The following is a 15,650-nucleotide window of genomic DNA, read 5'->3' on the forward strand; positions in this document are numbered from 1 at the left end:
AGAGAGAGAGGAGAGAGAGAGAGAGAGAGAGAGAGACAGAGGGAGGGAGGGAGGGAGAGAGAGAGAGAGAGAGGAGAAGGAGAAGGGAAAGGAGAGAGAGACACACAGAGAGAGAGAGAGAGAGAGAGAGAGGGAGGGAGGGAGGAGAGAGAGAGGGAGGGAGGGAGGGAGAGAGAGAGACAGAGACAGGGAGGGAGGGAGAGAGACAGAGAGAAAGGGAGGGAGGGAGAGAGAGAGAGACAGAGGGAGGGAGAGAAGAGAGGAGGGAGAGAGAGAGAGAGAGAGAGAGAGGGGGAGAGAGAGAGAGAGAGGGAGGGAGGGAGGGAGAGAGAGAGGGAGGGAGGGAGGGAGGGAGGGGAGAGAGAGGGATGGATTCAGGAACTTGGGTGGCTCAGCAATTTCTGTGTTCTTGGACATCCCAAGTCATTCAAAGCTTTCCCTTGAGATGACAGATTAAGGCCACCTCCTTTTCCAAAGCTTTTAACGGGTAATTGGTGCTGGTTGGTGCTTTTATCACTCTGTTTATTTAAACTTCCTCTCCTGCTGATCTTCCTGTATGTATTTGTTCTTGTTGTGCTCTGACTGAGTTGCAGGACACTGTCTGTCTATTTGTTTTAAGCGTTTCTTAGCCCAGCTTTCAGTCCACAGCTTTGAGACAGTAGCTTGGCCAGTAGAGTAAAAACCAACCCAAAGACAATATGCGAAATAAAGAAAGGCAATGGCGCAACGCAGTCAACACATCAAAAGCAGCGGCCCATGGCTCAGTTTCCGAAATAATAATTAGAAGGCCTTAAAGATGACAGAGAAGACTTCCAAGGAAGTCCCAGAATTGGAAAGGGACCGCCAACGATGACCTCTTAATTGGAAGATCTTGTCAGGTGTGAAAGACCAGGCCCACACCTGAAGGCTTCATTAAACAGATTTATTGCTTATAGGGGGTGGCTTAGTGGCTAAGACACTGAGCTTGTTGACCAGAAAGGTCGGCAGTTTGGCAGTTCGAACCCCTAGCGCCACGTAATAGAGGAGTTCCCGTTCCTTGTCCCAGCTTCTGCCAATTTAGCAGTTCGAAAGCACATAAAAAATGCAAGTAGAAAAATACGGACCACTTTGATGGGAAGGTAACAGCGTTCCCTGCGCCTTCAGTGTTTAGTCATGTTGGCCACATGACCACAGAGATGCCTTCGGACAGCGCTGGCTCTTCGGCTTTGTAACGGACGACTAGCGCGTATGTGCAAGGGGAACTTTTCTCTTATTGCTTATAGCCTGTGCCTTAGGAATCTTCCCAACTAACACAACAGAGTTAGATAAGGGTCAATGGCACTGGAGAAGGGTTGGACTTAGTTCTCTTGTGACTATGTAGGGATTCTAGGCCGATTGCTGTTTTTACTCTGCCCCCGGTTCTGCCATCTCTTCTACGGGTCTGGAGGACAGTATCCCCAAAGGATGTGCATGTTATAAGCAATGGATTCAAATCCTTTTTGGAAAATAAAATAAAATAAAGTAAAATAAAAAGCCAGGTCAAATTTCTCTAGAATGCACTTAGCTGCTGAAGGACAGAAGACGGAATTCAATTACAACTTGGGTATGGATCCCAAGCTGGCAATTCACATTTAGACCGGAAGCAAACAGGCCAGCTTTTAAAAATGAATATTTATCTACATTAAATATTTGCAAGACTGCCATCGAGGCAAAAGATATACTACATCATGTACACCTGTTTTTGTTTTTTTTAAAGCGAAAGTCGAACCTGTTACAAAATAAAGGACTGAAGAACACCTTGGCAAACTATTCTTAAAAATATAATACAAGCCCACTAAAGCATTATCATGCCGCTGGTGGAGACTAACCCTGAGGGAGAGGAGGAACAGCCAACAGGGAGTGGAAGTGTGGCTCTGGAGGTTAGGAGGAGGCTGGGGAAGGGCAGAGGCTGGCTGAGCAGTCAGAGGAGGACCCAGGCCCATCCCCTCTCCATCCTAGGGCACGCAGGGAGGAGAGGATAAGGGAGAGACGTGAATGGCATGGTCTATGGGGGAGGAAAGGGCCTTGATCTCTTCATGGGCTGCAGCTGTGACAACTGGATAAGAGGACGGACATGCGTACTGGCGAATGCTGGAAACAAAGCATTGGAAATATCTCTAGTTTATGGTTCCTCTCTGAGTTTGGCGTCCTTCCCAGTGTGTGTTCTGTTATCTGTGGACGTCCTCCAGCCCTTATCTTGTCTGGTTTGTGTTGCTTTCCCCCTCCTTCTTGTAACTGCTCGTGTAGGAGTTTTTTTGTCTTCCGCCAAGGATATTTGGAGCTTGGAAGCAAAGTGAAGGAACAAAAGGGGCTTCCCCTGTTTTCTGTGACTGTGTTTGTTTTGTATCCCACCCTGGGTCATCACAAGCATCTTGCAAACACACGGCTTTATCAAACAAGTACAGCCAATCTCATCAAGTACAATAAGAGCCAGGAGAGGTGCGGATGCAGCCCTGGTGTTAAACTAGTGCTGGCTACAAAAAATTATTTATAATCACTGTTAAACTAGGATTTGTTTCTCAAGTTGTCCCACTTTATTTCAGGTATTACAGGCACTCCTCGACTTATGACCACAATTGAGGCCAAAATTTCCATTTTAAACAAGGCTTTGCCCCATGATACGACCTTTCTTGACACGGTTGTTAAGTGAATCACAGCAGTTATTAAGTTAGTAACAGAGTTGTTAAGTGAATCTGGCTTCCCCAGTGATGTTGCTCATCAAAGGATCGCAAAAGGTGATCACATGACCCTGGGACATAGCAACGGTCATAAATATGAGTTGCCAGGTGCCTGAATTTCGATCATGTGACCGTGAGGGGGATGCTGCAATGGTAATAAGTGTGAAAAATGGTTGTAGGTGTGAAAAATGGTCATAGGTCTCTTTTTCACTGCCGTTGTAATTTTGAATGATTATAAATTGAGGACTGCCTGGAATCCTGGAAAAGTTGGTGGCGATTGCTGGATTAAAACACAAATTTATACCTACATCCTTTTTTCGATCCTGTGACCATGGGGGATGCTGCAATGGTAATAAGTGTGAAATATGGTTGTAGGTGTGAAAAATGGTCATAGGTCTCTTTTTCACTGCCGTTGTAATTTTGAATGATTATAAATTGAGGACTGCCTGGAATCCTGGAAAAGTTGGTGGCGATTGCTGAATTAAAACACAAATTTATACCTACATCCTTTTCACCTTCAAAAAGGTTGGGGATCACCTCTAAAACATCTGGCTCTCCTCTCCCAATGACTAAAGCAGACATCAAACCCCCAAAAGTAAAAAAAAAACACCAAAACCCACCAATACACAATAGCAATAGCACTTATATACTGCTTCACAGTGCTTTTACAACCCTCTCTAAGTGGTTTACAGAGTCAGCCTCTTGCCCCCAACAATCTGGGTCCTCATTTAACCCACCTTGGAAGGACGGAAGGCTGAATCAATCTTGAGCCTTGGAGTGAGATTTGAACTGCCAAATTGCAGGCAGCCGGCAGTCAACAGGAAGTAGCCTGCAGTACTGCACTCTAACCACTGTGCCGCCGCAGCTCATAGATTTGACAGATACGATACGATAGATTTGTTACGCGCAGAGCCAAAACATAGCCTGACAAGTTAACAGCATCATCTGCAAATGCAGGTTCCTGGTTGTCCATCTGCTTACTCCATTACAAAAGCTGACATGTTTAAAGCCCTTATAAATAAAATATTGCTTTGCAAGTCATTACGATAGGAAGCCTTTCTCCAAAATGAAGACAAGAGAGGCACCAGCATGACCCTGAATTCATTTCCAATCAGAGCTCGTTCATCCAGGAATTGATTCTTGTTAGCAACAAGCAGGTGCTTTTTTTTTTTTTTAAAGGGGGATAAGTGTGTGCATCACGCATAGGGAAGCTCAAAAACAAAAGACAAATTAAGTCGCATTCGAAAATTCAGGGGGGTCCAGCAATTAATATTTCTAAAACCCGACGGTAGGATAGGGAAAACAAAGTATCATCATTTGGTTCAACTCTACTTTTGGGGGGATGACAGAGGATGTTAAAATTATTACTGCAAGTAAAGAGATGGGGTCTTACCTTATCGTCAATATCACTCTCGCTGTCACACTGTAAATTTAAAAAAAGAGAAAGGAAAAGGTTCAGTTATAATTGATAGGGAGAATAAAATCAAGGTGTCATTCACCACTAAATCCTCTACTTTTCCTCTCTTCTAGAATGAAAATCCTTGTGTCAAAGGTAATAATAATATTATTTCTTTTTACTATTGTCATCTCTCAGGCCCGTTTCCATCTCACAAGCCAACCAGAGAAAGTTTTAATTTCAGTACTGCTAAATTTCAGCTTTCAGATGATTTCACTGAATCCAAGAATTGGTGCGATCCTGTGGACCAAAAATGGAAAGCACAGAAGATCTTTGATGTCCCTTCTAACAACTCTTGAAGTCTCTTTTCACCCTGATGGTACTTTCCTGCCCTGCTGAGTTTGCAAGACATGCAAAGTAGTCAATCATAATTAAAAAAACAAACAAACCTTCCACCCCTGAAATCCAACCCCATCCAGGTAGACAATGTGGTTCTATTTAACTGCAGAAGCCAAATTTTCAACCCGCTACAAAGCGTCTAAAAATTTCCCGCCCTTGTAATATGATCAGCTTTTTTCAAATTTGGTAGACTAAGGTGTTGGTGGGGGATTCTGAGGATTGAAGCCCACTCCTCTTAAATACAAATAGGTAAAGGTAAAGGTTTCCCCTCGCACATACATGCTAGTCGTTTCCGGCTCTAGGGGGCGGTGCTCATCTCCGTTACAAAGCTGAAGAGCCAGCGCTGTCCGAAGACGTCTCCATGGTCATATGGCCGGCAGGACTAAATGCCGAAGGCACATGGAACACTGTTCCCTGCCCACCAAAGGGGTCCCTATTTGGCTACTTGCATTTTTTACATGCTTTCAAATTGCTCGGTTGGCAGAAGCTGGGACAAGGAACGGGAGCTCCCTCCGTTACATGGCGCTGGGATTCGAACCGCCAAACTGCCGACCTTCCTGATCGACAAACGTCTTAGCCATTGAGCGTCTTAGCCACGGAGCCACCACGTCCTCTTAAATACAAATACGATACCCCCCCAAAAAAATAAATGCTGAGACCCCAGAGAGTGTGCAGAGAAGGGCAACAAAGATGAAAATTGTACGATGAATGTTTGAGGGAGCTAGGTACGTCCAGCCTAGCGATCAGAAGGTTTCGATATTGTATTTCGATATTTGAGGGGCTGTCCAAGAGGAGAGAGAATTGACTTATTCTACAAAGCACCAGAGGGCAGGACAAGAAGTAACGGTTGGAAGCTTGTTAAGGAGAGATTCAACCTAGAAATGAATTTTCTGACAGTGAGAACAATTAATTGATGGAGTAGTTTGCCTCCTGGAGTTGAGGATGCTCCATCACTGGAGGTTTTCAAAAAATAGACTAGACCAGTTCTTCTCAACCTTTTCTTTACCATGCCCCCCCCTTAAATAGACCATGTTCCATGGCCACGGACCACCAAAATTTAAATCATAACATTGTTAAGCCTTCACACTCTCCCTGTGATGACATCGCGTAGCCCCCAGGGGTCTGTGGACCACAGGTTGAGAACCACCGGACTAGACCAACGTTTGTGCAGAATGGTATAGGTTCCCCTGCCCTGAACAGGGGGTTGGACTAGAAGGATGCTCCCCAACCTTTGCAGCTTGGTGGGCCTGGCTGGGGGGCAGGCAGAGGGGAACTGGGGCACGTGAGCGACTCAATTTGCACAAGGGACAGGCCATTGCATGTGCACATACAACGCAACCTGCATAAATTGAGCTGCATGTTCGTGCGCACCAGTCCTAGTGTGGCCCGGTTCTGAATAGGCCATGGCCAGAGGATTGAGGAGCCCTGGATCAGAAGACCTCCAAAGTTCCTTTCTGATTATATTTTCTATATCCCAAAGCAGCCAATTTGAAAAACGCTCCTCTAAGTCCTAAGGGAAGGAGCTGTTCTGACCCAGCTCCCCAAACACGACAAACCCTCTGAAGTTAACTCGAAGATTCCTTTATTAGGAACACAAGTAGCCCCAGAAAAGAAGTTTCTTCTCTCTCACTGCAGGCTAACAAGTCCATTGGGCAGGGAGATGAATAGTTGTCTGCCACAGCTATTCATCTCCGCCCTCGGCCTTTTATCCCCAGAGCTAGGGTGGTGCCTCACTAGCAGCAGTGGCTCTTCCATCCCAAGGACCGGCCCATAGATTTCCACTGCTCTCCTCTCCTCTGCCTTCTGTACATCCGTGTGTCAGGCACTGGACTCAGCTGTTCCTCCTCTTCCTCATCAGCCACCTCCAGACCTGGGTGCTGTTGACTCTCCCTCTGAGGGCCAACCGATGGCCCAGGCTCCACCTCTGTCTCTCTCTCTCTCTCTCTGCCAGCTCCATTCCCTCATCTTCCTCAGAGCTCTCCAGTTGCCTTGACTCCCACGCCTCCTCCTCCTCCTCCTCCTCCTCCTCCTCCTCCTCCTCCTCCTCCTCCTCCTCCTCCTCCTCTGTGATGACCCAGAGTGTAACACAAACGTAACAAAATCCAAAACGTAAATAAATGTCCTTGAATGCCTCCAACTTGGCCCCACTGTTCAATAATACTCAGTTGGAGATAGTCTTCAAAAGAAAGCAATACAGTCCGAACTTAATGAGCAGATAGAGGTGAAATAAAAAACCAAACAAACTACAATGATGAAATTTCCACAATGGAGCAGAAGTATTTACCAAATTCAAGGAGATAACAAGGAACAGTCTGTTGGAAGGACGCCAACCAGGATAACTTCAGACCAAAATAAAACACGCTTTGTTTCCAGCGTTTGCCAGTACGCAGGTCCAAACTCTTATTCAGTTGTCACAGGTGCAGCCCATGAAGAGGATCAAGGCCATCTCCTCCCGAGGAGACCACATTTCTCCCTGATCCTCTCCTCCCTGCGTGCCCTAGGATGGAGAGGGGATGGGCCTGGGTCCTCCTCTGACTGCCCAGGCGGTCTCTTCCCTTCCCCAGCCTCCTCCACAACCTCCGGAGCCACACTTCCAAGTCCCTGTCGGCTATTCCTCCTCTCCCTCAGAGCCAGTCTCCACCAGGGGCACGACATCCTCTGTTTTGGTTACTAAAGGGGCCTGTGGCCGACAGGCCACAACAAGAGCAATTGGCCCTCATCCAGCTGAACCTTGGTGTTCAAAAAACCCGACCCACAAAGCAGGGAAGTCCTTTTACACCGAACACACTTACTAGCTTGGCAAATGAACCCCCCGTGTTTTCAGCTCTACAAATGGCAGGATAATCACAGGTTGGAATGCTTCAGGATGCTCCGAGCAGAGTAGCTGGAGACGGGAGAGGCATTATCTCCTCGCCACGTAAAAATAGAGCTATTTGGATTGCTATCTGGGCAGAAAATGACCTCCAAACAGCAGGGGGGGTTTCTCCATTAAACTCGGAAGTTTCCCACCGAATGCAAATGCGCTCGCTTTGCTGGAAACAGCCATCTCTCCAGCTGGATGGTTTTAGCCAAAAGATATGAATCAAAAACGCTTTGAGGGTCGTGTTGTCGAAACACCATGCCTGGAGAGAAATCCTGAACTAACCAGGTCTTTTTTCCCTCAAATCTCCTCGGAGAGCAATTGCACAGCCTGGTTCCCATCAAAGACGATCCAACGGCCGATCCATTTCCCGGGGAGACGAGTCAGCAGTTATTGATGCATCAGCCGGACTGGTTCTGGAATTGTCGGAAGATGGGTTCTGACCACGGGATAACACCCATGCTGTGGATTGAGACTTTGGGGGGGGGGGGAGGAAAACAACCCCCCCAGGAGAGAAATAAAATTTGGAGCCAGGGTCCACAGGAGAACGGAAAGAGACTTTCACCTGCATCTGAATTCCTTCTAAAGTGTGTCTGTTTATGCGAGGTGCAAATTTCATAGAACGTATAACACAGAATAATAGAGTTGGTAAGGACCTCGGGAGGTCATCTAGCCCAACCCCCTCCTGCTCGAGCAGGACACGCTCTAACATTTCAGACAAGTGGTTTCCCCAGTCTCCACAACTTCTGGAGGCAAAGTTGTTCTACTGATTAATTGTTTACACTATCAAATTCCTCCTTAGTTATAGGTTGTTTCTCTCCTTGGTTAACTCCCCTCATCGTTGTAGGAGCCCCTTAAATATTGGAACCCTGTTATCGTATCACCCCTAGTCCTCATTTTCACTAGACTAGACACACCCAATTCCTGCAACCGTTTTTCGTACATTTCATCTCTGCCTCAATTAAATAGTTCATTTCTCCATGCTTTGCAGGCCAGATTTTAACGCAAGGCTGATAATTCTTGCATTTGTTTTTCTTTCCCAGGACACTGAGGTCTGGGAAGGCAACTCCTAATTTCTTATTCTCAGCTTGCACAATTACCTGTAAATGGCCCTCCTTGTTTAGAAAGCATTCTGGAATCCAAAAAAGCACAGGACTGAATTTTTAAACACAGATTTTAAACACGGGAGGCCCAACCCTTTTTGCAGGTCTAGCTTTAGTTGTTTTCTTAGTGTCATCTAAGCTTTAAAAAAAACACCACGAAATAGCTGCTTTCTGATTAAAGATGTGCAAAGCCCCGAAGGAATTTAGCAGGTGAAGAAGGTAGGAAGGGACGGGAGAAAAAGAGTTCCTTTCCTTTTAACCACAATGGGACAAAAGCCGTTGTCAAAATACACAGCTCAAGAAAAATTGAAGAATGTCAAGGACAGACAGCTCTGTAAAGACAAAGGCCTCAATTACCTGAATTTTCCCCCAGGCTGTTAAAGCTCCCCGGTTTATAAGTAAATCTGTAAACAGTCCATTGTATTTTGTTCATAAGGGCTTGTAAAGGGATTACTGTAGAACGGTGCCAATTGCCTCTTAATTCTGCCAAAAATGTTTCTAAATAAGATCTTAATTGGCCTGGTTTTTTGCTCCTTGCTAAAAGTAATGACAAGTTTAATCCTGAATTCATTGAAGGGGAATTTAGGAAGGAAACAAGAAGAAAAGAAAAGAAAAGAAAAGAAAAGAAAAGAAAAGAAAAGAAAAGAAAAGGAAAGGAAAGGAAAGGAAAGGAAAGGAAAGGAAAGGAAAGGAAAGGAAAGGAAAAGAAGGAAAGAGAAAAAAGAAAAGAAAATGGAGGAGGGAGGAAAGGAGGAAGGAAGGGAGAGAAAGAGAAACAGGAAGGAAGAAGGGAGGGAGGAAGAGAGGAAGGAGAGAAGAAAGGAAGGAAAGCATGAAGGCAGGGAGGAAGGAAGAAAGGGAGGGAGGGAGGGAGAGGAAGGGAAGGAAGGAAGGAAGGAAGGGAGGGAGAAAAGCAGGAAGGAAAGAGAAAAACAAAAAGAAAACGGAAGAGGAAGTGAGGAAAGAAAGAAGGAAGGAAGAAAAAGAGAAAGAGAAACAGGAAGGAAGAAGGGAGGGAGGAAGAGAGGAAAGAGAAGAAAGGAAGGAAATAATTAAGCCAGGGAGGAAGGAAGAAAGGGAGGGAGAGAAGGAAGAGAGGGAGGAAGGAAGGGAAGGAAGGAACAGAGAAAGGGATGGAGGAAAGGAAGGACGGAGTGATGGAGGGAAGGAAGGAAAGGAAGGAACAGAGGGAGGGAGGGAGGGAGGGAGGGAAGGAAGGAAGGAAAAAAGGAAGGAAGGAAGGAAGGAAGGAAGGAAGGGAAAGGAAAGGAAAGGAAAGGAAAGGAAAGGAAAGGAAAGGAAAGGAAAGGAAAGGAAAGGAAAGGAAAGGAAAGGACAACAACTGGGTGGTGAATTCAGGATATATTTCTTCATATTTTATATTTCTTAGCCACCCATCTCTGATCAAAGAGGGGCTGTTTGGGGGATGTCCATGGAAAGGGCCTTCTAGGCGCAAAGGTGAACACGGCGTCCCCTGCATCTGGTTTGCGGGAAGCCCAGCCAAAACCCAGCCTTTCTCATTTCAGGTGGGGTGAAAACCAGACCCCGCGGAAAACCCCAAACCTGCCAAAAGGAAAAAAAAAAAAGTCACAGAGGGGCAACGCTCCCATTTATTTACTTACAAACCCCCCGCATTTGCACCACCTTGCCCATTATCCTTTAACTAGAGAGCCCAGAGGAGGCCACAGCGGCATCCATCATTCCCTGCCACCCGGGGGGAAGGAGCTATTAGCGGAGCAAAGCCGTACATCATGCCACTGAGCGGAACTGAGTGGAAAATGTTCTTCGCTGAAAGAGAAGGCCCACCCCGAGACCCCGACACGGCGACGGGAAAAAACCTGGGGCGTATCTGACTTGAGATGAAGCGCCCTTCGCTGCCTTCTTCCTGGCACCTTCCGGAGATGCAGATGAAGAAGAGGCAAGGGTTCCGGTGCCCAGACTCACAACAGAACAGACAAGAGTTGGAAAAGACCTTGGAGGTCATCTAGTCCAACCCGCTCCTGCTCGAGCAGGACCATCTATACCAGGAGGGGGGTCAAAGTCAATTTCATGGAGGGCCACATCAGGGCTGTGGTTGACCTGGGGAGGCCCAACCTGGGGTGGGCATGGACAGCATGAAGCTACACACTGGGCATGGCTGACTGGGTGGGCGTGGCCAATTGGGTGGGCGTGGCCAGCGTGATGCCATTCTCCAAACTGCTGGCATGTTTTCTCTTGGCATTGGGCAGACCGGGCTGAAGTGACTCAAGCCAGCCCCTGACATTCTCCAGGATCAGGCCGGATTGGACCACGTTGCAGGTTGGATCTGGCCCACAGGCTTTGCGATTAACAGGGGGATAGAATCAAGATCAAGGGAGGTACTAATCCCACTCTATAAAGCCTTAGTAAGGCCACACTTAGAGTACCGCATCCAGTTTTGGTCACCACGCTATAAAAAAGGATGCTGAGACTCTAGAAAAAGTGCAGAAAAGAGCAACCAGGGTGATGAGGAGACTGGAGGCTAAAACATTATGAAGAATGGTTGCAGGAACTGAGCCTGGCTAGTCTAGGGAAGAGAAGGACCAGGGGAGACAGGAGAGCAACCTTCCAATATTGGAGGGTGAACTTTTCCTGGTTTTCCTTTGAAGATGTTTCACTTCTTCATCCGAGAAGCTTCTTCAGCTCTGAAAGTATGATGGTTTTTTCCCCACTGTTATGACCGTTTGAGCACCCCCAGAGTCACGAGATCAACATTCAGACACTTGGCGACTGACTCATACTTATGACAATTGCAGTGTCCCCGGGGTCACGTCATCCCCTTTTGCACCCTTCTGCTCAAGCAAAGTCCACCGGGGGTGGTGGTGGAGCCAAATTCACTTAACAACCGTGTGACTCACTTATCAACTGCAAGGATTCCATTAAACAAACGTGGCACGAAAGCTCTTAAAGCTCTTAAAGCACGGAAGAAAAGTCTCGCATAACGAGAAAGAACCCTTTTAGGCTCAATCGGCGGCTGTAAGTCGAGGATTGTTATCTGCAGAGGGTGCAGAGAAATGGGAGAGGAAGGCAGCTAGCTTTAGGAGCCTCGGCGGCGCAGTGGTTAGAGTGCAGTCCTGCAAGCTACTTCTGCAGCCAGCTGCCTACAATTTGGCAGTTCAAATCCCACCAGGCTCAAGGTTGACTCGGCCTTCCATCCTTCCGAGGTGGGTAAAATGGGGACCCAGATTGTTGGGGACAAGAGGCTGACTCTGTAAACCGTTTAGAGAGGACTGCAAAGCACTGTGAAATGGTATATAAGTCTAAGGGCTTTTGATCTTCCTTCCTTCCTTCCTTCCTTCCTTCCTTCCTTCCTTCCTTCCTTCCTTCCTTCCTTCCTTCCTCCCTCCCTCCCTCCCTCCCTCCCTCCCTCCCTCGGTGGTGCAGTGGTTAGAATGCAGTATTGCAGGCTAATTCTGCCTACTGCCAGCAGTTTGATTCTCACTGGCTCAAGCCTTCCATCCTTCCAAGGTGGTTAAAATGAGGACCCGCATTGTTGGGGGCTCACGAGAGGGCTGGAAAGCCATATATAAGTCTAAGGGCTATTGCTATTTATCATGAGCCAAAGGGACAGGAAAAAAAAAAAAGAAAGAAGCAGCTACGAGGACCTTGGTAGCTTCGACACATCACGTATCCTTGCCAACCTGCCCCCCCACCCCCAAAAAAGAAAAAAAAACCAAACCTCACAACACACAATTGCCAAGCTTCCTCAGAGGAGGCCCTGATTGATGGCCGCAATTTGGCCACGGCTAAGGTCCCTCCAGTCGTTGTTTCTTCCACACACCCACCCCTTGATGGCAAGGAAAGCTGAGCTGCTACTGCAGCTCAGAAAGAAAAAAGCACCAGCTAAGAGGGAGGTTTTATTGTTGTTGTTGTTGTTGTTGTGGTTGTTGTTATTATTATTATTATTATTATTATTATTATTATTATTATTATTATTATTTGTTTGAGGGGAGGGTGGGAGAGAAGGGGGAGGGGTGGGGAGAAAGAGGGAGGAAAGGAAGGAGGGAAACGTAATGTTGACTCGAACTCGGCCCCCCAGGCAAGAGAGATTCCTGGCTTCAGTAGCTCTTTGACAGGTTGATGAAATTAAATCCAGGGCCTCCCCCATAGCTAGACTCTTGATTCCAGCCTCCTGGTGGAAAGAAGGAAGGAAGGGACAGGAGGGGAGAGCTGCAAGAAACAGATTGAGCCCCCAGGGCAGCAATTTCCTTCCTTTAGCACAGTCTCCCCCTCCTTTCCCATTTTTCACTTGGCGGCATATGTCACCGCAACCCACCCTGTAGGAAGGCGGACAACCCCCTTCCTTTTCCCCCCCCTGCTGCACAGCCGCAACTGTTAAGGGCATGACAGAGGAGGGGTCTTCTACCACACACACGCGTGCACGCGCACACACACACACACACACACACCTGGCTTAATTCGGAGGGTCAATGATGTCTCCAGGTTTGATTGCGCCCCCCCCTCCAGTTTGTTTCCTGGATGCTGTTTTAGGCGGGGTCCCCATGGCTGAGGTTTTGCACCCTGATTTTTTTTCTAGGACAAAGAAGATCCCCCCCCACACTCACACAAATTCACCCCTTCATGTAACTCTCCTTTAGCCCTTGTTTAACTATTTTTTTTGGGGGGGGTGGGGGGAGGGGGGTTGAATGGCTTTTAAATTGGCCCTTGATTTTATATTAATCTTTGTAGCGTAAGCCGCCCAGAGTCACTTAGCCAGATTAGGGCTGGAGGTGGGGGGGCATATAAATGTAACAACAAATGAAGGAATAGGAGGAATTCAGGTTCTTGAGGACTAGTGGCTTGGATAGCAGAAGGCCTGGCTCTGCCAACTGGCCTGAGGCTGCCCCATGGGGAGGGGGCATGTCCTTCTGGAGGTGACTAATGGATCAGATCAGATCCTGGCCACATTTTGCTCCTTTGTCTTGGTCCTTTTAAATTTTAATTTAATGTCTCTATTTATTGTTTTAATGTTTTATAGGGGTGTTTTTACTGAGTGTTTGTAAGCCGCCCGGAGTTGCCCTTTCTTTAAAGACCAGCACCTTGGACAGCGCCTGGCCATCTCTCTCTCTCTCTCTCTCTCTCTCTCTCTCTCTCTCTCTCTTTCTCTCTCTCTCTTTCTCTCTCTCTCTCTCCCCCTCTCTCTTTCTCACTTTCAATCTCTCTCTCTTACTCACTCACTCAATCTGTCTCTCTCCCTCTCTCTTTCTCACTCTCAATCTCTTTTTCTCTCTTTCAATCTCTCTCTCTCTCCCTCCCTCCCCACTCTCTTTTTCACTCTCAATCTCTCTCTCTTTCTCACTCACTCACTCAATCTGTCTCTCTCCCTCTCTCTTTCTCACTCTCAATCTCTTTTTCTCTCTTTCAATCTCTCTCTCTCTCAATCTCTTTATTTCTTTTTTCACTTTCAATCTCTCTCTCAATCTGTCTCTCTCTCCTGCTTCCAATCTCTCTCTCTTTCTCTCAGTTGCTTTCTTGCTCTCTCTCTCTCTCTCTCTTTCTATATTTTTCTCTCTAGCTTATCGCTCTTCCCCTCCCCCCTATTTCTGTGAGTGTCAAGGAGCTGGTCTGCCTCTCCCCTTCTCCTCTTTTCTTCCCATTTTCAAACACCTTTTTTTTTAATTAAAAAAAAGTCTCTTTCCAGATCAAGGTCAATTCCTAAAGGACCAGCTGCATTCCCCCCCCCACGTGCACAAACACACACACATACACACCCTCCCTTGTGTGTATGTGTGTGCCTCCCCACCACCACGGCTGCTTCTCTTTTCCTTAATCTTCGTAAATTAATCAGCAATGCTGGAAGTCATGACAAGCTGTAGAACATAAAAGGGAGTCCCTGGACACGTTAAACCTAGGATCTATTAAAAGCAAAGAGGGAGGGGGGGCAGAAGAAGAGAGGTGGCAAGAGGGGGGGGATTGGCTTGCAACAGGGGGAAGGAAAGGGAGGCAGGCCCACTTCACCTTTTCTGCTGTGGTTGCTGCTGCCAGATAAAAGCTGGGAAGACTTTGTTATAAATTCCCCCGGCCCCGACATCAAAACACCTTAAATAATTCAAATAAACGTGTTGAAAGGCAAGGAATCAAAACGTTGCTCTGATCTTCCATTGGTGCAAATGCAGAATTATTACCCCAAGTGAGCTGGGTGGAGAAAACAACAGCGTGAGCGATGCAACCCTTTAGGAAAATGTCAGAACCTGTAAAAATCATAATTTCCAGCAAGGTGGCGGTTGGTTTCTCTTTTTCTTGTTTCTTTTGGCCTCGTTGGGTAAAATGCAAGCAATTGCGGGGCAGGAGTGTGTGTGTGTGTGTGTGTGTGTGTGTGTGTGTGTGTGTGTGTGTGTGTTGAAACGTGTGTGTTTGTGTGTGTGTGTGATATAAACTCAGCCAGGCTGAAATGTAGGTTTTCTGACAAGCTGTTAACAAGACAACAGTCAAGATGTCTGGTGCTTTCTAGGAGGCGCGATGCCATTTTCCCTGCTTGGAAGAAGTTCGTGACATGACAAGTGAAAGGCAGGCCTTAAAAACCTCGCCATAATTTTCGTTTGCTTCCGTCACAAAAGAATTCAGGCGGAAATATGAGAGGAGGTGGAACACACACCCAGGCACACGCGCGCGCGCACACACACACACACACACACATACACACATGTGTGGGTGTCTCTGCGAGCAACAAGCAGATAGGAGCAAGGGAAGGGAAGGGAAGGAAGAATGCCAGAATCATGGCTTTCCCTCACAGATCAGCAGCATAAAACCCCCCAATCAGTCAATCAATCAATCAATCAATCAATGGACTCTCTGAATATGTAACACCGGAGATCTGTCCTGAGAGAAACGCAGCTGTGTGCATACATGTGAAACTCTCCCCATACACTGAAGATATGGACAAAGGGCTGGGGGAGATCAGGGGTCAGGCGCCCTCTTGTCACAAAGCTTCTACAGAAACTATGGAACAGTTGTGGTTTATGCAGTTATGGTTGATAGAGGTAGTCATGGTTGCTTGGTTGGTTGGATGGATGGATAGACAGAAAGACAGACAGACATAGATTGACAGACAAACAGATAGATGGATGCATGGATGCATAGATGGATGGATGGACGGATGATAGATGATAGCTTGATAATAGCTAGCTACCTAGACAGAGAGACAAGGCAGACAGACCGACAGAAATATACTGACTGAC

At 47.0% G+C, this 15,650-nt stretch overlaps 1 protein-coding gene across 20 annotated transcripts in view; it reads right to left on the reverse strand.

Annotated features, from left to right (window-relative positions):
• Positions 1-15,650, reverse strand: part of FBRSL1 (fibrosin like 1) — a 520,677-nt gene that overhangs the window by 196,932 nt on the left and 308,095 nt on the right. For all 20 annotated transcript variants that reach the window (XM_087942881.1, XM_087942869.1, XM_087942865.1 and 17 more), the window contains one exon: positions 4,090-4,119. In XM_087942881.1, the coding sequence (XP_087799007.1) occupies positions 4,090-4,119 (30 nt within the window). The remainder of the gene's footprint in view (positions 1-4,089; positions 4,120-15,650) is intronic.

Source organism: Notechis scutatus, chromosome 13 (genome assembly GCF_049901735.1).
Source record: "Notechis scutatus isolate UNSWTSFEM ecotype Mainland chromosome 13, rNotScu1.2, whole genome shotgun sequence".
NCBI classification, from domain to species: domain Eukaryota; kingdom Metazoa; phylum Chordata; class Lepidosauria; order Squamata; family Elapidae; genus Notechis; species Notechis scutatus.